The sequence below is a fragment of the Spea bombifrons genome, chromosome 2 (genome assembly GCF_027358695.1).
Source record: "Spea bombifrons isolate aSpeBom1 chromosome 2, aSpeBom1.2.pri, whole genome shotgun sequence".
Classification (NCBI taxonomy): Eukaryota; Metazoa; Chordata; class Amphibia; order Anura; family Pelobatidae; genus Spea; species Spea bombifrons.
The window spans coordinates 8,151,416-8,175,364 of NC_071088.1; the positions used below are offsets into that span (position 1 = coordinate 8,151,416).

Here is a 23,949-nt window from a genome sequence, read left to right on the forward strand (position 1 = left end):
AGCTTATATACCCCCCCACCATCTGCCCCCCACCACCTTCATCATACCTTCACAACATCATTATACCCCCCATACATATTTCCCTGGTAAATTAAAAGATTTTTCAAACCATTTGTCACCATGCAAAGTTATTACCTTTAATCGAACCAACAGACACAGTATCCTCAACCAAAGACATGCATTCCAACATACACATTACACATCTCAGCCACACACACCACATTCAGCCATACACACCACATTCAGCCATACACGCACATACACACCACATTCAGCCATACACACACATATAAACCACATTCAGCCATGTACACGCATACACACCACATTCAGCCATACACGCGCATACACACCACATTCAGCCATACACACACATACACACCACATTCAGCCATACACACCACATACACACCACATTCAGCCATACACACACATACACACCACAGGCTGGACTCAACATCAGCATTTAAGATTGTATACTTTATTGTGCACTTTAGTGAGGTGTGACAGCCAGGAATAAGTTAAAGCATGGATTTGGTATGGATAAAGTCACTCAATATTAGACTTGGGCATTCTGACTTGTACAAATATGAATTTGAATGAAATTAGCCCGAACAAAACAAACAGAAGCAGAGAGTCCCAAATTTCCATTTGCATTTCTTTTCTTTTTTTTTTTACTTTCATTCATGCTTACGCACTTTCCCTTACACCCACTTTTTCACTTTCATTCACTCTCTAATGCTCACTCTCTCTCTCAATGTCTCCCCACCCTCTTTGAATTCATGCACCTCTTCTTGACTGCTGCAACTCAGTCTTACATGGTCTTCCTCATACCCCTCTTGCCCCCTTACAATCCATAATAAATGCTGCTGCCAGGGTTATCTTCCTAACCCATCCTTCCACTAACAGCACCCCCCCATAATCTGTTATAATCTGTTCACTTGCTGCTCTCTGTACATACTTACTCTGTCCCTCCACTCCTCTGATGATCTTCACCTCTGCTCAGCTCTTTTCCAGTCATGCTTGTATTCTTGCTTTCCTATCCATTAGATTGCCCAGACTTGCCATGTCAGACTCTCCTATAGTCTCCATCCTAAAAACAATCCCTTGAGACCATCTTCTTAAGGAAAATCAATCAACTGAAAGCTTAACTCCCCTCCTTCCTCCAACTACAGCCTCACTCTTGCTGTCGAGTGTCTCCTCAGCTAGTCTATTGATATAATTTATTTTAGCCATCTTTACACTCAGATATAGTTGTGTGGCTGGTCCACCTCGTTCTACATTCACAAGGTCCACCCCACCATGATCTGAGGTCTTCACAGGCCACGAGCACCGGATCTCTTCACTTTCACAACAAAATACTAACCTATCGTATATATCAGCTGAAAAGAAACAAAGTAAAGGGGTGCTTTATATAGAGATATATTGTTTCAATGGGCTTCAAAGAGTTTACAGTGACTGTCCTTGAAATAAATGGCTCATTGACATTTACAAAGCAAATCAAATATGCAAAAAACATTGGCAACCAACACTTCAAACACCGATTATTAAAAAGGTTTGAAAGAATATTCACCGTCGGCACTGAGAACTTTTTTGGAAACAAATCAAGATACTTTTATTTCCCAGTTGAACTAACAGAGGTATCTCAACTGATTTATAACCCCCTTACCCAGGAATTTCACAGTCAAATGCATGATTTTGTCACCAATATTTATCAATGAATATGATAAGAAACAAATATAATAATAATTAAAACACACTGCGTGCCAGCACAGTCACTTGCCTAATTTTGTCCCAAATTTTTTGTTTTGTGTTGACCAAAAACTAGTGAAAAAGTAAAAAAAACCCTAAAACTAAACTGCGCATTTAACGCATTCTCTGACGTCTTGAAGGCTGACGCAACATTCTGAACACTTTAACTAGTTGACTTCTTTATGCATTATGAAGAACTAACTATGTGTGAATATAAATAAATAATAAAAGGTTCATAGGGGGAGGACGGACATAATTCATAGGGCAAAAACTTTCAGCCATTTTTAAAAATGGGACTTTTTTGCCCCCCTGGAAACGTTTATGAAGACAGCTGCTCCTGCGTAGGGTTTCACGATGGTAACAACGCATTACATGACTTTCGTGTCGTAACATTTCGAAGTTGATGTTTTTATCATTTAATCAGCGAGTGGATCTTTGATATTTCCGCATTACTGAAGCAATAGACGAGTAGTGAAGTATTTGCGAGAACTTCAGCAGGAAGAAACTCGACTTTTCACCTGGCTGCATCAACGCATGGAACTGAAAAATGTAGTGAATATATTGTTTACTAAGAAAATATAATAGCGATATTAATAATTAGATTGTAAGCTTGCGAGCTGGGTTTACCCTATTTAAATAAAAGATAATAATAATAATAAATCCCTAATTTCTTCTCTACCAGCAGATGGCGCTATTAGACTTTATGTTTTGTTGCAATCAGTCAAAATCCTCAGTTAGTTATCCCAAATGCTTGAAACACGGGGGTTCACGGACCGGACGCTCTTTTTATGGGCAAAGCCGCTTTTGGCCAGGTTGGGTTTTATGCCGGGGATCGGGCCCTTTCGTACCCGTATGGTAATTTGAGTGGCCCAATGGATTTTAACCCCTCGGAATCCTTAGCGACTTCAAATGCTTAGAACCTGGGGGTTGGCACACTTGGCACCAGTATATCTTGTTTGTAATCAGTTTAATGACATAATAAATCCCAATAAATCCCAGCAGAATGCTCTTTTCTACCGCCCGCCATGATGATGATTTATTTCACTTGGTAAGTCACTGTGACTAAGCTTTTTTTTTCTTTCATGTTGTGATGTTAAACACATCACTGACTTGTTACAAAATAATACAAGTGATTGTAGAAACACTGATATTTACATTCTTAGATGTATACATTCTACCTGCCTCTTGTGTTTTAGCCATGTAGGCCACCATTATTGTTATTTATTGATTTATATAGGGCCATCGTATGGGTACAATGGTTAAACAGGACACAGTAAGTAGTGTATAACATAACAATAAGGAGTTATAGAAGCAAAAGTTCAGGAGGGCTCTGCTCAAACGTGTGTGCAATCTAGAAATAGTTGGCGGTATGTTACACATGTGGTAAAGGTGCCACCGGTCACATAAGTGTTTCGAGTTATTATTTAAATAAATAATTATATTCTGGAGTGATATTGAAAAAGTTGAGCTGGAGGTAGGTGGAAGGAAAAGAGTTAGCCTTTCAGTGGATAGGTGTCCCTGGGGCAGAGGGTCTTGCGGGATTTTTTGAAGGGCGGGGAGAGATGGAGAAGCTGAGGAAGAGCGTTCCATTGGATGGAAGCAGCCCTTGGGAAGTCTTGTTGACAGAGCCTCCCTGTCCATGGGACGCAGGCGGCACTTTGACAGGAGACAAGACACGTTGTTTCTGGATAGATTTGTGGAGAAGGAGAAGCGTTTCTGCGCCTCTCTTTCTCTGTGAATCTGCTTTACTCTCCCGCACGTCTGCAAAAAAGCAGAGCCACGTGGACGCTCTCTCCTCCGTTCCTCCAATCGGAGCAGACGCTGTGACATTAGCTCCGCCCTTTTGCAGAAGTGCATCGGGAGCAGTGACATGCTGGTGGAGCGAGAATCGGGGAGGCAGGAACGTAGTGGGGTCACATAATGTGAGGTTACCCTGCTGTTAAATACGAGGCTGCTCACAGCCACAGGGAAAGCTGTGGTTAAGGTAAGAGTGTGAGTGAGGGAGTAAGCATGAGTGGATGTGTATGAACATGGATGTGTATGAGTAAATTTGTCAGCATGGATGTGTATGTGTAAGCGTGTATAAGCATGGATGTTGTGACAAACCCTATAGCATGAGGGCCATACATGTCACTTTTAGGGGTCCTAAGCACAGTCCTCTAGGGCAATCAGAGTCAGGAACAGCAGCTTTGAACAAAACAGCACTTTATTCTTAATTGCTGAAACCCCAAAAACCAAATCATAAAAATAAAACCTAGCTCCCAATTGGAGCCCTCTCTAACTTAACTATGCTGGTCTAGACTGACCAGCCTAATCACCCACTAACCCAACCTCCCAGCCAGACCCAGCTACGCCAGGCTCTGGAAAACCTCCCCCAGACAGCACACAAAATGTCCAGGCAGGTATTGCCTCACTTGGCTCAGGGATTGTCTTCTTCAGGGCCTCTCCTTGCCCTGGGAGCACAGGGAACTTCCTCTTCCCCCAACAGTCTCTCTGAGTATCAGGCTCCAGGGGTTTTTAATGTCCAGCACCTGTGCCTAATGCCGGCCCCATAGGAATCCCGGACCGGATCCTGTGGACTTCTTGCCTCCTGGAAAACCTGGCATGGAATTTCCACAAAATGGGGAAGTGGAGCATTGGCCCACCCTGCTCTCCAATTGCTCCACCCCAGGGACCCATATGTATAATCTGCATAGCAGCTGTACCCAGATGCCATGCCAATCAACTCCCTGGGGTTCACAGTCTCACAATGTGTAAATATTGCTGTGTGAGCATGGAATATACACCATTAGCTACAACTTTTTGCCTTATGTCACTCAACCATTGTCTTATCCATTCAACTATTCTGGCATCCAAAGCCAAAGACTGCAGGCATGATCAACAGTTCTACCCTGGTCTATTATCTTAGTTACCCAGTTAAAAAAAAAATGTAGTCAGTTTGACAAGATCTTCCTGTAGTAAACCTGTGCCGTTCCTGATCATGCAAACCCTTTACTTCCAGATAACCAACAATTCTTTCCTTTAATTTGGCAACTACTGACCTAAGACTTACTGGTCTAAAGTTGGCCGAGTCTTCCCTACTACCTTTATTTGTGCAGTGGTACTGCGGTTGCCAGCTTTCAGTCTTCTGGAACTACTCATGTCATTAGTGTCTGGTAGTGGTTTTGCCAGGACACGTTGAAGCTCTTTTAATAATTTTGGGTGTATCCCATCACTTCCCAAAGATTTGTCTGTTTTTACTTTGGAGAGTTCAACAAGAACGTATTCCTCTGTAAATGCATCTATGTTACATGTCACACTATTTCTCCTTGCTAACAAGGATCCTTCATCTTCATCTTCATCTGTAAAATAGAAGTATTTATTTAAACAGTCGACTAGATCTTTAACCTCATTTATAAAATTACCTTCATTTGTCTTTAGTTTTATTATTTCTGGGTAACGTTTTATTGTAGATATAGACTCATGAAATACAGTGGCCTCTAGCTTGGTCTTTAAGCGTGATTAAGAAGTTCCTATACATTCATTAAAGCGGCCACTTCTTGTGCTGTTCCTGTACAGGCGCATGCAGCTCATCCGGGTATACTTTATACAGCGCAGAATATTATTTTTCATGGTCCATCAGGACTCTTGCATGCGCGCAGTGGCAGCTGGAGTCCTGTTTTATGCCAAGTCATCGTGATTACACGGTTTACACTGTTAAAGAGACAGGGTCAGCACAGATGCTAAATCAGTGTAAAACTGTGATTAGACATTGCATTGTATTGTATTTACAAAAGTGTTGCACATGAATTATATGAATGGAGCCCTGTCATGCCACGGCATGAGTAACTGGAGCTTGGTACTGAATGGGTTAAGGGATTTGAGGCTAAGTCCAGTAACATTTGTTCACACCTTTCCTTTTGGAGCCAGAACCCAAAATAAAACTTGATTACCCCATGCTGGGTATTGTCACCTTGGACAGGAAGGGATTCCTGTGGAAGAGTGAAGGGCCAGACATGCTGGCTACATCTCCCTGGGGTGTGGAGACAGGGTATCAATAGACACAGGGTACAATTATTAAATGTATAATGTCCAAAATACGATGAGTACATAACCTTTGGGCCCTATCGTACATTGCATCCTTATGCCTGTGATGTGCTGGTTTCAGGGAGACCAAACACGCCATGCAGGCCTGACCATAACAAGTGTTATGCGAATGTGTTCTTGTGCTAACTGATACAGGTGTGGAGTTTGGTATGAAAATGATCACTAGGACTGGAGAATTATGATGATCCTGGTGTCATAATTATGCCAAGCTCAGCCAGCGTCATATTACATATTTTCTGATCCCAGACCAAAGTTGAGAAGATATAACCCCGCCTTCAGAAGGTCATAGTTCTGAACCCCCTACTCCCATCACCTTGCTCAGGTAACAGGAAAAGGGCGGTCTTGGGGGGGGGAATAAAAAGGTGGGCAATTGGTAATGGAGGGAGAGCCTGTTTTTACCATCACAGAGACAACATCAAGGCTCCAAGGAAGTATGGTATGATACGGTTTTGTCCCTTTTATTTTCTACTGTTTTGTACTTGTACTATTGTCTAAGTCTATGTCTCTTTTTATATGCATTTTTGTATAACAGCACTGTGACCCATTTTATGCTCAGATTAAACATTTTTAATCAGTTCTGTCTTTGTTCTCTAATCGAATTCAGCCTGGAGATAGCCTTTTGTATACATATAGATATGTCACGTTACTAAGCGGTTAACTATATAAATATCAGTTTGGGGATTGTGTAGTTATCGCAGTCAGATTGTTTTTGGGTAACCTAAGACGCCCGGTTTTAAAGTTCTTGGTGGTGGCAGCGTGTTTTACACTGGGAGTTTTGGGGTGACTGGTTGGGGTTGGTGGTGGTTGCTTGGTGCCCTGCGGGGAAAGTGACCAAACGCGCCAGGAGTCTGGTTGCCGTTTGACCCTTGTTACGCCCGTACTCCCATGTCGCGGCTCGGCCGATAGCCCTGTCCGTGACAAGCCCCATTGTTTATTAACCTGCTGAGGGGATCACATCTCCCCCAATAACTGAATTACCCTCTATGCACAATATACACCCCCCAGCTCAGACAGCAAACACAGTGGAAAAGAAACACAGAATCAGACGGCCCGTCTAGACTGCCTATTTCTCCTGCAGTAAAGACTCGGACCTTGGTCTCATCTGATTCCGGATAGCTTTATGCCTCTCCCATGCATGTGAAAATCCCCCCGCTGTTGTCAACCCTACAGGGAGGCTGTTTTACTTATCTACCACCCACTCAGTAAAACTCCCTTACATTACATCTAATCCTGTGCATTGTCACCCACGTTAGCGTGTGAGTGTATCTGGCAACTTGAAGGCTAATGTCCGATACTGGTTTTATCAACGACACCGTCCAGCGTGACAAATACCGAGCAAGCACAAGTCCGAACAGATTATATTTATTCAGAAGCAAATGAATTAATTTCTAAATAAAATATAAAAACTAGCTTAACAACAAGTGCTGTTATATTTTAACATAGAGGCATTTTATTAGAAACCGTCCAGTTGGTGCAGAACCACAATAATCACCAAGCATTCTAAAAAGGAAGGGCCAATGTGCTTTTTGCAGGCTGCACATGGGTAACCCGACAGCCTCCTGGCGGCTAGGCACAATCGAAAGGCTCTGTGATAGATTTTTTTGGTAGATGTTACCATTTCACTACTTTCTTCTCACTAACCAGCTCCCCGTGAGGTGAAGTTACATCTGGTGGAAGCAGAGCCAGATACACTGGTGTCTCCGCACCTTCGTCTGGCGACTTGGTGGCATTAGGACCAGCCATATCGGTCCTCACCCACCCTGGACAGCAGGCATTTAGCAAAATTCCATCTTCTTTTCTTGTCTCACTTAAGAGCCTGGCCTGGATCCTTGACAGCACAGTCACTCCGATTTTGGACACTCCATAAGCAGAGTTTGGCCAGCCTTCTTTTTGGTGGATATCTTGCTTGGCTTCTTCTACAAACTTCTCCATGAGCTTCACCAGTTCCTCCTCTGTGATAGAGTCACTTCGGAACACCTCCTGTAGCTTCGGGCTGCAGCGGCCTAAGGAACTGAAGCTAACCATGCTGGATACATTGACGACTCTCCCTGTTGAATCAGAAGACAAGCAGTTACTAATGGTGTTCCTCTAGAAGATAAAACATTAAGCTCTAGCATAAAGAAGAACCTTAAACAAATCAATTGTTTTTGTGAACCCTCTCGGACACTCTAGAGACAGCAATGAGAGGGGAAAAACCCAATCAGTTACAAACCATGGCATATATGTGTATAACTCTTACAAACAAGTTACATTGTGACCAGGAGATAATCTCAAACAATTTTGATCTCACAGGCCTGAAGTCCGAGCAGAACCTCTCTGTGAGATCTCTACCACCTGTTATCACACTCCCCGTAATAAAGCACCTACCGTGCGGCTTGATCAGCGGCAGCAATTCATTGCATGCGTCTCTAGTCGCAAAGAAGTTGGTTTTCATGGTGACTTCAGCTTGGATGCCGAATGGGGTGGTGTCAGCAGCTATCAACATAAAGATACGGGGGTTATTAGAAGGTTCCACCAGCCACATCATAGAGATACAGTGTGCAGATCCGGTGAAGGCTGTCCAAACAGTCTCCGGATCAGGTTATGAGTACAAAGCATAAAACATTGCCAAGTGATACAGTTCTCTCCACCTTAATCATCGAGGACACAACGATCTCATTTGTTATAAAAAGCAAAGCACTCAAACGTTCTTATTGGAATACAGGGATGCAGTTGGTTTGTTTCAAACAAAATGAACAAACATTCTAGAACAAGGCTGTTAGCCCTCTGAGCCGGCTCCGTGGAAATGGCTATTTGACTTCATCTAGGGCTCCCACTGACATCTTCCACTTTCCACTGTGCCGTTTTCAGCGCAACAAATTGTAAGCTTGTGAGCCGGGCTCTCTCTACCTAATGTATTGGTTTGTCTTAGTCTGTCAATTCTCGTCTTGTCATATATGTATTGTATTAAGCACTGCGTAAATTGCCGACGCTATATAAAGAAAAGATAATAATGTGCCATATGAGCCCCAGCCTATGGCCGATAGACTGATGTTATTCCACAAATGGCCACAAGGGGCATTAATCCCGGGTTTCTTCTTAGGGCTATCCAAGCAGAACCTATGGCCAATGTGCATAAAACTTGCGGAGGTTCAGGTTCACAGCCATTTAAACTTACGGCTGCTATATGTACATTTTTTAGATGCCATTGTGGGGAGATTTGTCTCCTTTGATTCTACAATCAGAGAAGACAAGAAATACCGGTTGCTGTAGGAATTACAGATGAATCTGTGCTTTCGTTGTGAAGCATGAAAAAATCCAAGCAACATTTTAAAGTTATATTTGTTTGCATTTATGCAACACAAAAGTACATTTTGTTTGGGAGGCAAAAAAAAAAAAAAAAAAAAAGTTTAAGTTGTGAAGTATACCAAGTTCAATCACATTGATGATAAAGAAGGCAGCAAAACCCCCATATCGACCGATTTCCAGTTCTCCTTCCTGACGCCAAAATGCCAACCCATGCCTTTATGGCCAGGGGCCGTCCGATGACGTACGCGGGGCCGCAAATTACCTTAGACTCGCGTGGTGCGTGGCTGGGCATTTCCGGCCAGTGGCTGAGCTGCAAAAAAAGTATTTGCCTTCTCTATTTCTTCTATTTGTTCGTATTCGTCACATTTAAATGTTGCAGATCAAACCAATTTTTTAACATTAGACAACCCGAGTAAACACAAAATGCAGTTTTCAAGGGACGATTTTCCGTATATATTACTAAATCAGCCAAATGTTACCGATAATCTGCCTCCAGAAAAGCCTTATGCCCCCCCATAACATTTGCCAGTGCTTCTGACTCCTTGGTGTCTGGTGGGGGCAATCGGGTGGCACCAACACCGGGGCTTCTATGACCGAGCACCGGAAGGTCATGTGACGCCAGCACTCCATCACAGAAGCCCCGGTGGAAGTGCCAGCAGTAGGTAAAATCATCACAATGACTCGGGGCTGGACTTTAAGGCCAGCGGTCGATTGATGATGGTTGCAGCCGCTACATCTTATGTGCTCCAGGACTATCCTGGCGTGCCAGATGTGACTACACACATGTATGTTATGCACCACAGCAAAGGCTCCACCCCGTCCCCAAACAGGATTTGGGATTTCAATTCCCAGAACTCACCGAGGGTTATAAAGGTACATTTCTGGAAAATGTGTCTGCAAGGCCCTGTATAATGCATAATTCAATCTCACTTACCTATGCATTATGCAGGGCTACGCGAGATATTCCTGGAGCAAAGGTTGAATAGGGTTGTCCCTTCAGAATGTAAAATAAGGTCATTAATAAAAACTGCAACTCTCCTGCCAACTTTGTAAGTTCAAATTGTTATGCAACACATTGTTACACCCCGTTTACCCGTTACACCCCGGTTACCCGCTGCACAGCGCTAAGGAGGATGATGATGCGATATTTATATTTTATCATTATTGTTGTATTTAGAGTTAAATTTCAATGAGGCCATAAGGGATCTACAGTAAATTAAATCTAAACAAAGAATTGGTGTGGGGGGGGGGCTTACATTTGAAGTATAAGTAAAAAGTATGAATTTTAAGAAAAATACATAGCAGTATTAACCCTCTGCATGCTGCCTCCAATCCACTGGTTAACCCCTTATACACCAGCACACTATATTGACACTTAGCATGCTGCCCAGTATATAGGTCTTGCCCAGGCTCGTAGGGCCCCTCACTCACTTTTAAATGCAATGCCGGCATTGTTGATGAGCACATCCAGCCCTCCGTACTTCTGCTTCAGGAAGTCCCTGAGAGCCCGGATACTCTGCAGGTCATTGATGTCCAGCTGGTGGAAGTGAGGGGACAACCCTTCCTTCTCCTGCAGGGCCTTGACAGCTTCTTGCCCCAGCTTGGGGTCCCTGGCTGTCAGATACACATCTCCCTTAAACTGCTTACATAAAGCCCTGACTACCGCCAGACCCACCCCCTTATTGCCCCCTGTGACTACTGCAACCCTTACACCAGCCATTCTGATCCCTAGGAGCGCCTGACTGACAACAACTAAAGCCTGCTGACCAGCGATGAGTCCTGCAACCAGCAATCAACTGGTTATATAAAGGCAAGGGGGCGGGTATTAAACGCTCCTCCCCGTGAGGGCGGGGAGAGCAGTCAGAGGCAAAGACCTGCCCACCCTCCCACTTGTTCATTTTAGATAAGAACGTGGGGCGCCACCTGCTGGTTAAAAAGTATTATGACCGGTTTTCTGCTACATTGTTACAGTCACAAAATGATTGCACCCATAGCTGTATGTATATACAGTACTGTATTATTATTATTTATTGTTTTATATAACGCCATCAGATTCCACAGCGCTGTACAAAGGGTAGACAAGACATAACAATTAATATATAACATCAGAAGATGGCATACAGAAACAGAAGATGGGATGGTTAACAAATACATAATACCGGTATATATATATACATTTACACATACATACACAACAGGAGCTGAGGACCCTGGCCATGAGCTTCCTCTAGCCTTACAGCAATAGAGGAACTGCTGCAATACTACCAGTTGGTAGTGATCCCTAAATACCTAAGTACCAAAAAGAAAAATATACAAAATCTATAAATTCTAGTGCATGCGCTAGCTCTGAAACACAAAAACAGAGTATAAAAATAATATATTTAATAAATGCTAATTGCGTCACTATTTAAAATATATAATTGAACATATAAAAATCAATTGATATAATATACAATCAACTTGCAAAAACATACACAAATGCCAGTGACGGGACACGTTTTGCCCTCAAGGGGCTTCTTCAGAGGATTTTTAGAGCTGGCTTAATGATATGGACACTGTAACCTTTAAGAGCTGCTTTGCGAAGTATAAACAGTATAGTACGGCCAGATTCAGTATAGTGGGCCTGGATTTAGTTAAAAACTGTGTATATTCCTCACCAGGTTCAATTCTATTTTTCCCGCGACCCAGATTGCAGAGTCATGATGACTCTGTGAATGCCCCACATTTAAAATAGAATTGAACCTGGTGAGGGATATACACCGTTTTGATAAGCATCTATTAAATGTATTATTTTTACATAATATATTTTTACATAATATATTTAATAAATGCTAATTGCGTCACTATTTAAAATATATAATTGAACATATAAAAAGCAATTGATATAATATACAATCAACTTGCAAAAACATACACAAATGCCAGTGACGGGACACGTTTTGCCCTCAAGGGGCTTCTTCAGAGGATTTTTAGAGCTGGTTCAATAATATGGACACTGTAACCTTTAAGAGCTGCTCTGCGGAGTATATACAGTATAGTACGGCCGGATTCAGTACACTGCGCCTGGATTTAATCCAAAACTGTGTATATTCCTCACCAGGTTCAATTCTATTTTACCCGCGAACCAAATTGCAGAGTCATGATGACTCTGTGAATGCCCCACATTTAAAATAGAATTGAACCTGGTGAGGGATATACACCGTTTTGATAAGCATCTATTAAATGTATTATTTTTATACTCTGTAGCCTTTATTTGTTTTGGAGCTAGCGCATACACCAGAATTTATAGATTTTATATGATGTTTATGCCTGAAGACCACTCGCCTTGCCAAGCGCCATAAATAAGTGGGGCAGACTCCATTTGTGGTTGATTTTACTATATTCAGAAAGAGCTGCCATGTGACTTTTAATGGGAAAAAAAATATTATTATTATTAATATTATTATTATGCATCAGCAGGACACATATTTCACATGTTACTGACCAGCACATATAAAGTGCTGTCTCATGTAGTATGTGGGATGTGTGGCCCAGTCCAGGAGAAAAGAAGATGGTATAAGGATACATTCCACACTTTGTGCATCTCTGCTTGCATCCCAGCCTTATAAGCCTTTTCATCTTAACCAGTAAAACATGGGACCATTTCTCCAGGTGCCGTACTACAACTCCCATGATGCTTTGTCAGTACATGTGCCTGACAAAGGCTGGATGGGGACCATGGGAGCTGTAGTTCTTCACCAGCAGGAGAGAAGCTAAAATGTAAAGAGATTATATTTTTATGGTGTTTTTTGCTGTTTGTGTATCGCTTTTCTTATCCGCGGTATCCTTGGAATAAAGATCAAATGGCATATATATGTAATGCTACTGCTGTATTCCATGAGTACGGTTATATATGTGTGCTGGCGCTATATAAATCAATATAATGTAATGTGTGTGTGCGCTCGAATTACTGAGTGTCTTATGTGAAAGGGTATGGATATCCCCTGTAGATTGTAAGCTTGCGAGCCAAGTCTTCTTTACCTAGTGTATCGGATCATCTTAGTCTGTTAGTTCTAGTTTTATCAGACCCTTTGAAAGTAGGGATTGTAAGAAGCTGCAAAAATTATTGGCGCTTAATAATAATATTAATTATTATTATTATTGTTATTATTATTATTATTATTATTATTATTATTATTATTATTATTATCTGTCTCTCGTGACAAAATTACAATCATTACACAACACTGTGGGGTAAACAGCAGCTGCAGCCCCCACACTCCCTACAAGCAAACAGTTACATCCCAGTGATGTCACTAAGCGAGAACCAATCAAATCGGGGGGAGCGGCTTAGTGACCCGGATTCCCGGAAGTGAAGGCTCTGTGCTCCACATGTGTGTTCAGGCGCTATTGGGCTGCTGGGAAATGACATAAAAATATCTCAGGATCTGCAGATCGCGATCTATTTCCAATGTGATCGCCTCCATTTACCCCAATGGGGGAGTTTATTTATTGCGTTCTGTGATTTGCCCCGGGGTGGAGGTATGTGTAGATATATGTCCGAGGGCGTGAATTACCGTGATAAACAGCTGCATTCGTATATAATTATACGTGTAGTTATATATATATATATATATGAGAATTGGGGTGAAACGAATAACGTGTTACTAGCTGACTGTAGATGTGGAGATAAGTCAGAAATGTTCTCTAATCTTGGTTTGTTGAGACGTTTAGTGAATTAACATTAAATAAAAAAATTACTCCATTTAATTCATTTATTTCTAACATAATTGCAAATAAATGTATCTTTTTATTTTAAAAAAACCCATATTTGTATTACCTGGAAATCATATTTATTCACATTTTCTATTTCAATACAGTTCTAAACCCCTAAAACAATATACTCTTTATCAAAACTAGTATTATCTGCATGTCCCTACTAGCTTCATGTGTGTCCCGTGTTACACGTCGCAGTCTTTAATAGGTATTTGTGGTGTACTTTAAGGCACTGAGACCAGGCTGAAGGGAAAAAACTATGAGACTGAAGTGTGGTCGGACCGGTCGACAGAGAAAGAAGAAAAAGGAGAAAGTACCCGGATCCAGCAATGGTAATCAGGCAGTAATGGGTTATTTTGTATCGCTATATAACGCGTCCGTAAGTGGAAATACTGAGGACTTTCTCCTTGTCTTTGAACGACTCAAAGACTTTAATCAATCCTTGGTTTCATCTTAGATTCAGGATAGCTCTATGTCTGTACCGTGCATGTTTATATTCCCTTACTTTACCACTTATGATGGGAAGCTGCTCTAGATCTGTTTGGATCTATACCCTATTTTATTAACACCTGCCAGAAAACATGGCTGCAGCGATGCAAAGCAAGCGAGCCCAACCAGCGGGCAGTGAAATCAGACGTTACGTTTATGTCTGCGTTGTTATTGCGCAATCAGTGCTGTACCAGTGGAAGCAATATTATCGGCGTCTTCAAAGCTTGCGGACCATAATGTTTCAGACCTAAGCTTCCCTTAATTAAGTGGTCCCTGTATATTTACATCGATACCCTTATGAAAAAATACTGCAGTTTTTTTGGACATGAAAAAACTGCAATACTGCACTTTTACTGCAGTTTTGCTGCACTTTTACTGCATTTGTACTTCACTGTACTGCAGTTTTACTGCAGTTATTTTTGTAAGGAAGTGCAAATGCAATAAAGCTGCAGTACATTGAAGTACAACTGTAGGTTTGCAATATAAAAAAAAACTGCAGTAAAAGTGCAGTATTGCAGTTTTTCATGTCCAAAAAACTGCAGTATTACTTCAGATAAAACTGGAGTAATTTTTCGTAAGGGATTTGCAATCTAGTGTTAGCCACCGTTGCCACCTCGGGTCGCTCCTGCCATTTGTTTCTCGGTAGACGTCTAATTTGAACTCTCCTTTAGTGAATCGCAGCTGCGAGGATGAATACATACAGCTGCGTCGGTGGCTGAGAAAGAGAGGATTTGGAGACAGACGCTTGAGGCCCGTGGAATTCCCAGGTGAGGCTTACGGGTGACACTATGTTATGTTATTCTATAATCGTTATTACCATATTTGTTCGTCTTATATTCAAGGCCGTCTTATAATCAGACCTCAAATAGAAGTCTGACTTTAAGAATAAGATCCAGATCCCTCGCAGCGCTGCAGGGGAACCGGATCCTCCTCTATGATAACCTCCGCTGCTGCTGGCAGGTTGACAAATAAAAGGAAATAAAAACAAATAAGATCATTTTTCTCAATCATAGTTTTTATTAAATATAGAATACCGTATTTGCTCGATTATAAGATGAGTTTTTTTCCAGAGCAAATGCTCTGAAAAATACCCCTCGTCTTATAATCAGGGTCGTCTTATAATCAGACCTCAAATAGGTCTGATTATGAGACTAAGATCCAGATCCTCCGCAGCGATGCAGGGGACCTGGATCCTCCTGTGTTATGCCCCCCCCCTCTAACTTACCGGTGCTTCTGAGTCCCCGGTGCTTAGTCCGGGCAGCGTGTAGAGCTCTACGCGATTCGCGTGGAGCTCTACATGCTGCCCAGACTAAGCACCGGGGGCTCAGATGCAGGGGACCTGGATCCTCCTGTGTTATGCGCCCCCCCCAACTCAGAAGCACCGGTAAGTTTGGAGGAGGGAGGAAGTGTTAAATGGGGGGTGTAAGGCATTTCTGGAGGCAGAGTGCCCTGTGAAATGCCTTTTAACCCCTTTAACGCCACTCTGCCTCCTGAAATGCCTTTTACCTCCCTATATGCCACTCTGCCCCATAATATGCCTTTTAACCCCCTAAATGCCAGAGTGGCATATAGGGGTATAAGGCATTTCTGGAGGCAGAGTGGCACATAGGGGGTCAAAAGGCATATCATGGGGCACAGTGGCATTTAGAGGGTTAAAAGGCATATCATGGGGCACAGTGGCATATATGGGGTAGAAGGCATTTCTGGGGCAGGGTGGCAAGCCTGGGGGCAGATGTGCATAACTGGGGGGGCAGGTTGAAAAAAATAAATAAATAAATAAAAACAAAATATTTTTCTCAATCATAGCTTTTATTAACAAACAATTGTTCACATAGTTTACATGAACTAACATTTACTGGTAAAACTTTTTTCCTATAGGGTTGTCTTATATTCAGGCTTTTTCTTTTTTTTCATAAGTTAATATTCAGATTTTGGGGGGGTCGTCTTATAATCAGGGTCGTCTTATAATCGAGCAAATACGGTAATCGTTGACATGAATTAATATTTACTAGTAAAACATTTTTCCTATAGGGTAGTCTTATATTCAGGCCTTTTCTTTTTTTCCTAAATTAATATTCAAATGTTGGGGGGGTTCGTCTTATAATCGAGCAAATACGCTATTTATAGAGGGCCTGCGGATTCCGTAGAGTACAACAAGGGCCATGAGAGGTGACAATAACAACACACGTTACAGCATACTGACGCAGAAGGAAAAGAGAGCCCTGCAGTATGAGCTTACAATCTATTAGCAGGTTAAGGGGGAATGAGACAAGGAGAGTGGTTGCTTGGGATGATTTGGTTGTAGGAGGGTGATGTGGAGAAGTTAGTGGTTGGGATGTCTTGAAAGTGGAGCGAATAGATGGTTTCTTTTCAGAATCGTCAGTGTAGATTGTAAGCTTCCCTGAACAGGTGGCGTTTCAGCAAGTGTTTAATGTTAGAATAAGTAGGGTAAAGTCTGAAAGAACAAGTAGAGAATTCCAAGTACAGCGCAGGTAAAAACCTGAGGAAGTGAGTGCTCTGCCGCGAGCTGCGGTTTTTACTACAGGGGTCTGCATAGGAACGTCAGCCCCCATCTTTATCCAAGAATCTGAGAATTCTATCTATCTGCTCAGTATCCATTCATTCGTGATATTGGGAGGATGTTCTTTCTGAAATCTTAAATCCGGATCGTATTAGTTGCTGCTCTCATGACCCCATCTGTTTTACAGACACGGGGAGAGGACTGGCCACCACGCAGTCCCTGCAGGTACGTTGTTACAGGGTTCATTCTTCTCCCTTTAACTCGTTTGCTTTCTTCTCCTTGAACCCCCGCGTTGTAATTGTCCTCCAAACACACATCGGTTTATACTCGGTGTCCCCGTCAGAACGTTCGGGAGGATCCCTCGGCAGCTTGGACCCTGCCGTGTGGCAGAGAGGTGCAGATTCAGTTGAACTTGGTAGGAAATCCGGACTATTCCCTCCCGAATTCAGCCGATAACCTGTATCCTGATATTACGGATTGCTGAGCTACCAGGACGAGCCGGGCTCTGCTCATTAGTTGCTTTGTTTTAGTATAATCACATCTTATTCATTTTTTCTTTGTTTTTTTTTTTGTTTTTTTAAAGCCTGGTGAACTGATCATTTCTTTGCCAGAAAAATGTCTGATCACAACAGACACTGTCCTGCAAAGCTATCTCGGGAAATATATCAGAGCGTGAGTAGTTAAAAAATATTACATTGCCGCTGGAATGTTGCTGATTCCTTTCATGGCGTGTAATAAAAAAAAACAACATATTAAAAATGTCGATATTCTTTGAAATTGTGGAATAATTAATTGGAATAAAAACATGTAACGAAGATGCTGAGCACAGATTTTATATACAAGAATATATATATTTTTTCTTTCAGTATTTAAACTAATAAACACCGATACTTTTTGCAGCTTGCGTATATGCAAAATGAACATTTATACTCTCAATTTCCAGATGGAGTCCCCCGGTATCCCCTTTGTTGGCTTTGTGCACGTTCCTCGTCGCAGAGCGTCATGCCGGCGACCGTTCTCTGTGGAAGCCATACCTGGCATTGTTGCCCAAAACCTACAGCTGCCCGGCTTACTGGGATCCAGAAGTCGTGACGTTTCTTCCGGAACCTGCGAAGCAGAAAGCTTTGGATCAAAGGGCTGAGATTTACGATCTGTATGTCTCGTCGGCGCCGTTCTTCAAGTCGTTGCAATCTTTATTTCATGAAAACGTAGAAAACATCCTGACGTATGACGCCTTCTGGTGGGCTTGGTGTACGGTGAATACCAGGACTGTGTATATGAACCATCCCCAGAGAGACTGCTTCTCCGCCGAACAAGACGTATATGCGCTGGCGCCATACCTAGACCTCTTGAATCACAGCCCAAACGTGCAGGTAAGATGACCGTGGCTTTGAAAGGCAACCACTAAATGGCGTGTCTGTATCTTCATGGATAGCCTGACTTAACTGTTTCCAGTGTGGGCCAAGTCCTCCAAAAATGGAGTAATTCTCAGGTCAATGGGTCAAAAATGATAACTCAGTCCTTTATGGAAACCAATTTTTGGCACAAATGTGGAAGAATTGTCTCACGTGCAACATTTTAGCCGGTTATTATGTATTTGCTCTTTGGTCACTTAAATTTATATTACTTTAAATCACTTTAAATTTTAAGATGTCCCCCCCCCAAAAAAAAAAATCATATAGGGATTCTGCCCACCCACCAGGAGATTTATTCAGCCAAACACATTTCTATACATATATGGGAAGCCCTCCCGTTGGACCATTGAGGACGAGGGCAGCTACACAGTAAGGGCTTTCATTTATTGTCTTAAGTGATATATATATATATATATATATATATATATATATATATATATATATATATATATATATATATATATATATATATATATATATATATATATATATATATGTATATATATATATGTATGTATATATATATATATATGTATATATATATATGTATGTATATATATATATGTATGTATGTATGTATATATATGTATGTATGTATATATATGTATGTATGTATATATATATATGTATGTATATATATATATATGTATGTATTTAATGATTGCCTATTTACAGGTTATATGTAAAAAGGGGCTGAAAACAGGGACTGGTCTATGAAATTGTGTCGTGTTTGGTCTGTCTTATTTAGATGCAGTAAAAATGTTTACCTAGATATTTAGAACATTACAAAAATAAAGCCTTCACATGCATTGCTGTCTTCTGTTTGTCCTCGTTTCTCCCTAAAAGGTAGAAGCCGCGTTTAATGCAAAGAGTCGGTGTTACGAGATCAGGACTAAGGTTCGCTGCAGGAAACACGACCAAGTTTTTATTTGCTACGGACCTCACGATAACCAGCGGCTCCTCCTGGAGTACGGCTTTGTGGCGGCCGGCAATCCTCACCAAAGTGTTTATGTGACAAAAGGCGAGTACCTGAAATACCAGGAGCCTTACACACGTCCAACAGATTAAATCTCCAGCCGTACTACAGCTTCCATTCCAGACCACCTCATCATCGTGGGGGATACGGGCAACAACAGCGGGTTTTGGAACGCATGCAGATCGTTTTCCCACAGAGCACAGATCCCAGTGATCATTACCAGTTAAAGTCTGGACTTTGTTAATGATCTATATTTAGCGAATATTATCCCTTTTTCATGCTCTCAAAAATGCTGATTTTATGTTTTTTGTTTTAGATATCATCCTTCAATTTTTATCTTGCAAAGACCAACAGCTTAAGAAGAAGTGGTCACTTTTGAGGGAGAATGGCTTTCTGGAGTAAGTCATTCTTTCGTTGTTTTTCTTTTTAGCCAATCTCGTGATTATTATATATTCTTTGCATCCGGATCAATCGCCGAGTGTAAATGTTATTACAGTATTGCATTATTAGCTATGCTAGACGTGGCTTCAGATGTATCCTTTAATGGAATTCCGTGTAAAAAATGTAAAAAGCTTGTGAATAAAATTATTTAACAAGGACCCCTGCCAACTGTCCCACTAAGAGTGTAACATATTCATTTTCCCCCCAGGAATTTAACATTCGGAATGGACGGACCCTCCTGGAAGCTGCTGACAGCCGTTAAGTTACTGAGCCTTGGTCGAGAGGAATTGTACGTGATTTATTCCTTACTGGGAACGGATTATCCTTCGTTGTAGTCTCTAGGGGTCTGTCCATTAAAGGGGGACCCTCATCACCCTGCCCAGTATGTTCTCTAAGTAAAGCATTAGGTGTGCTTCATCTAACACCGTCCTACTAGGGAACTAAAATACTTGGGCGGTTACGTTGCGCGCTATGTTGTGTACGACGCCACCGCTGCACTCTTCTGAGCTACACGAGACAATGAGGATAATGGGTAGGTGGGTATTCAGGCTAAACATAAAGTTGGGTGAAATGAATGATTTAAGATTTAAGGTGAACCATTATGTACTTTATGCTTTATTAAACAAAAAATGGGCAGGATGGTGGGAGATCCCCTTTAAGGCTGTATGGTATTTTTTCTTGTTTGTTCGTCACATGTATTTACGAAGCACAAACAGAAAGTGGGACAGTAAAAGTTAACAACCATTAACCACGTTAATACCTCTGACAACTGAAGCATTCCCTAGCTTTTTGAGTCGGAACGCACCATGCCACATTATAATGATAATAATAACAACCACTTATTATTTCAATTTAGCATGAGCTGGAAGAAGGTGCTTCTGGGAAATGTAGTTTCCAAGTCCAATGAACACAATGGAAAGGAACTTGTTAAAAAGATCTGCTTTCACATGCTGGATGAGACCACCAACAAACTGAAAGAGGTGGGTCCGCAATCCGCATAAAGCTTTTAAGGGTGTGATACTGGACTTTTATAGTGATGTGTATACCTCTTTAAGGTATGAGGGACCTCTTTCCCCCGTGATGTTCCTCCTTTGTCGGAGCTCAGAATGTTTGCTGGGTATGAGGGTATCACAGGGTTCTAATGAAAATAGAAAAAAGGTTTATACGTTAAATTGTGTAAATACCTTCTTTGACGACCGTTTCTGTGCCCTGCTGCCTTTCCCGGAGCTCCGCTTCTCTTGCCTCTTGTTTTCTGTCTACTTTCGCTTCCACTCGTGTCTTCGTTAGTCTGGCCTCTCAGGGAACTTCTGCAAAAGGACAAAGCCAGGTGGACATCATCTCTTTGGTTCCTCTAATTGGGGGAGAGGATGTGCCCAGAGCCTCCATCCTTTTGCAGAAGGGCTCCGGGAGGCCAAGTTCACAGAGAAACGGATGAAAGAAAAATAGACAAGGGGAGTAGCGTTTGAAGAAAGAAGAAGAGGCAAGAGAAAAAGCGGTGCTGCAGGGAAGGAGGCAGGGACAGGGAAGCGGATAGAGTAGGTAGAGAGTGTGAGTGTGAGTGAGTGTGTGAGAGAGAGCTCAAGAGTGGTTGAAAGTGTTTTTACATTTCAAATTGTAAAGGGGGGTCAAATAGTGCACTCCTTGGATTAGAATACCTTTCTGGATTTGTTTTTAAAAATATAGACAAAAGGCCTATCTTGTAACAGAGAGCGATAATATATCTGTAGGTCTACAACTGCACAATCCCACTGTGCACCCCATTTTATTTAGATTTTTATCTCACTAGACTTGTAGTGTATTAGATTAGCGCAGTTTGTCCAACACTTGGCTGTTTTTAAGCACTTGAGTTTGCCAATCCTCACCTATAAGGAGCCAACTATTTACTGTAAACTTTTAGGAGTTTAATAACCAAAACACATCGTTGAGTATGATACAGTCCTCCTAAATCCGGTTGTTTTGGGCAAGATTAACCTCAATCGACCTAAGTGGAACACACTGGTAGGTCTTAATCAAAGCAAGCTAACAGAGGCACTTTATTATTATTTTTTTACTGGGATATACTTATCCCTCTTCTATCCCAAATTATCCTCACCTTTATCCTTTGATCCATTTTATTGCCTCAATTACACTCCCCAATGCCAGTGAATGTAGAGAAGCTCACAGAATACAATACATTGTGCCTGGTGTAGGAATATACCCCGTTACCCACATCACTCTTTAATTTTGCCTCCCCACTTTTGGCTGCCCCCCCCATATCCCTTCTCATGTGCCTCCTTCTGCCCTTTCTACATCTCTTGAATTGACACTGCGATGGAACTGTGTACTTGCTGCCCTGATCACAGAAGCTCAGTAAATGGGACCCCTGAGGTCAAACCCTAAAGTCTGTGTTGCGGTTCATTGACTTGCATACCTAACTTTTGCTTGGTATGTTTGTTAGTTTCCATGTGTAGAAGAGACCTGTGACCAAATAAAATGTGTTAACTTCCACAAAAGATTCCTTTAATCCACAAATTGTAAGTGGGGTTAGGGCTAGTGGTTGTGCATTTATTTCTATTCTAAAATCTGCATTTGTACACCAGCATTATGTATTAGTGGGTAATACCAATAGACTGCAATAGACCCGTACCTCTCCTGTTAATATCGGTTGTTAATAGATCAGGCAAGTGCCTTTATATGTTTTTAACAAAAAATGATATTTTAAGCACAGTGGTCCAATCCCATTGGGTTTCTATGTTCCATGTGGGTATGGAAGCTTGTGGAGGTTATCCTTAAATTCCAACAATATATTAAACATGCTGACACATGCCCAGAGGGAAGGGCAATTTTTCTAGCCATGGTCCCTCAGAGATTTCCTCCAAAATGGGTATTTCTCTCCTGAGTGCTAAAGAATGACTCTTTGTGAGTCCAGAGGTAGCCGCCTCTTTAACCTGCTTTAAGGTCAATTAAATGGAAAAAAAAACTGATTATCTAATAAAACATGCTGACACAAGGAAATAGACATGTTGCAAAGTGTATAACGCGTAAATTTGTTTATTTATTCCCCTCCAGATTTCGTTTTTAAAGTGTAAGAATCAAATGTTAGAAGATCACCTGGCTTTGGTAGAGGCTTTGAGGACAGAGGAACTGAAAATTCTCCAAACCTCAGCAAACATCCTACAGAATGTAAACCACGTGGGCGATGAATAAAGAAGTTAATTAGGTTACTAAATAGCATCTTATGGCCTTTGTGCGTTTGTCTGAACAGGTTTTATGCATGTGAACCAAAAGAGCAACAATAACTAAAAAAAAGAAAAAAAAAAAAAAAAAGAAATGTTATAGCTCAATAATATTTCATTTTATTGTTATGTATGCAAGTATATATGTGTGTGTGTGTGTGTATGTGTATATATATATACCTATACGCTAACGTTCAAATGTTTGGGGTCCTTTATTATGTTACAGCTAGAAATCTACTTGTTTTCCATTAAAACAGCAAAGTGACCCCAAACTTTTGAACATTAGTGTATATATACATACATACATTCTTAGTGTCTTTTATTTTAGAAGCTAATTGTTTTATATATAAGATCAGAACCAGCTTTTATTCAGTGCATTAAAAATACCGTATTTGCTCGATTATAAGACGACCCCCCCAAAAAATTTGCATATTCATTTAGGGAAAAAAAAGCAAAAGTCTCAATATAAGACTACCCTATAAGAAAAAAGTTTTACTAGTAAATATTCACGTGTAAACTATTTTTTCATATTCAATAAAAACTATGATTTTTATCTCCTTTTCCTTGTCAACCTGCCCCCAGTTATGCACATCTGCCCCCCCAGGTATGCCTTATACCCCCTATATGGTACTCTGCCTCCCAGATATGCCTTATACACTCCTATATGCCACTCTGCCTCCCTGGCATTCCTTTTAACCCCCTATATGCCACTCTGCCTCCCTGATATTCCTTTTAACCCTCTATTTGCCACTCTGCCTCCTTGATATTGTGGTGTATTTATGTTGGGTGCTGCCCTAGACCTCACCGCGCGGTCGCTATGTCCAATGCATAAAAAAAGGCAATACACACAGTCCTGGATCCGTCACTGATTGTGTATCCCTTTGGCATTCAATGGGTTATTTTTTTGTAGAATTCCTGGTTTACCAGCAATTCACGGATAAAACTTGACTCCTTAATATGTATCACCATCCCTGTCATATCTCCACTTGTCCTCTAGGTGTCGCTGCAGCC

General features: G+C 41.4%; 2 protein-coding genes across 2 annotated transcripts; one reads left to right on the top strand and one right to left on the bottom strand.

Annotated features, from left to right (window-relative positions):
• Positions 1-7,184: 7,184 nt before the first annotated feature.
• On the bottom strand, positions 7,185-10,894 carry LOC128472772 (carbonyl reductase [NADPH] 1-like). The gene is made up of 3 exons (XM_053454719.1): positions 10,558-10,894; positions 8,206-8,313; positions 7,185-7,886 (listed from the first exon to the last, which is right to left on the bottom strand). Exons 1-3 carry the CDS (start codon positions 10,844-10,846, stop codon positions 7,450-7,452), a joined length of 834 nt encoding a protein of 277 aa, XP_053310694.1. The 5' UTR covers positions 10,847-10,894; the 3' UTR covers positions 7,185-7,449.
• Positions 10,895-13,451: 2,557 nt separating this feature from the next.
• Positions 13,452-23,013, top strand: SETD4 (SET domain containing 4). Its single transcript, XM_053456849.1, has 11 exons — positions 13,452-13,647; positions 14,111-14,213; positions 15,042-15,137; positions 17,079-17,116; positions 17,475-17,563; positions 17,835-18,264; positions 19,153-19,327; positions 19,599-19,680; positions 19,932-20,012; positions 20,580-20,703; positions 22,772-23,013. The coding sequence occupies exons 2-11, from the start codon at positions 14,141-14,143 to the stop codon at positions 22,907-22,909; spliced, it is 1,326 nt and encodes a 441-aa protein (XP_053312824.1). The 5' UTR covers positions 13,452-13,647; positions 14,111-14,140; the 3' UTR covers positions 22,910-23,013.
• Positions 23,014-23,949: the final 936 nt, after the last annotated feature.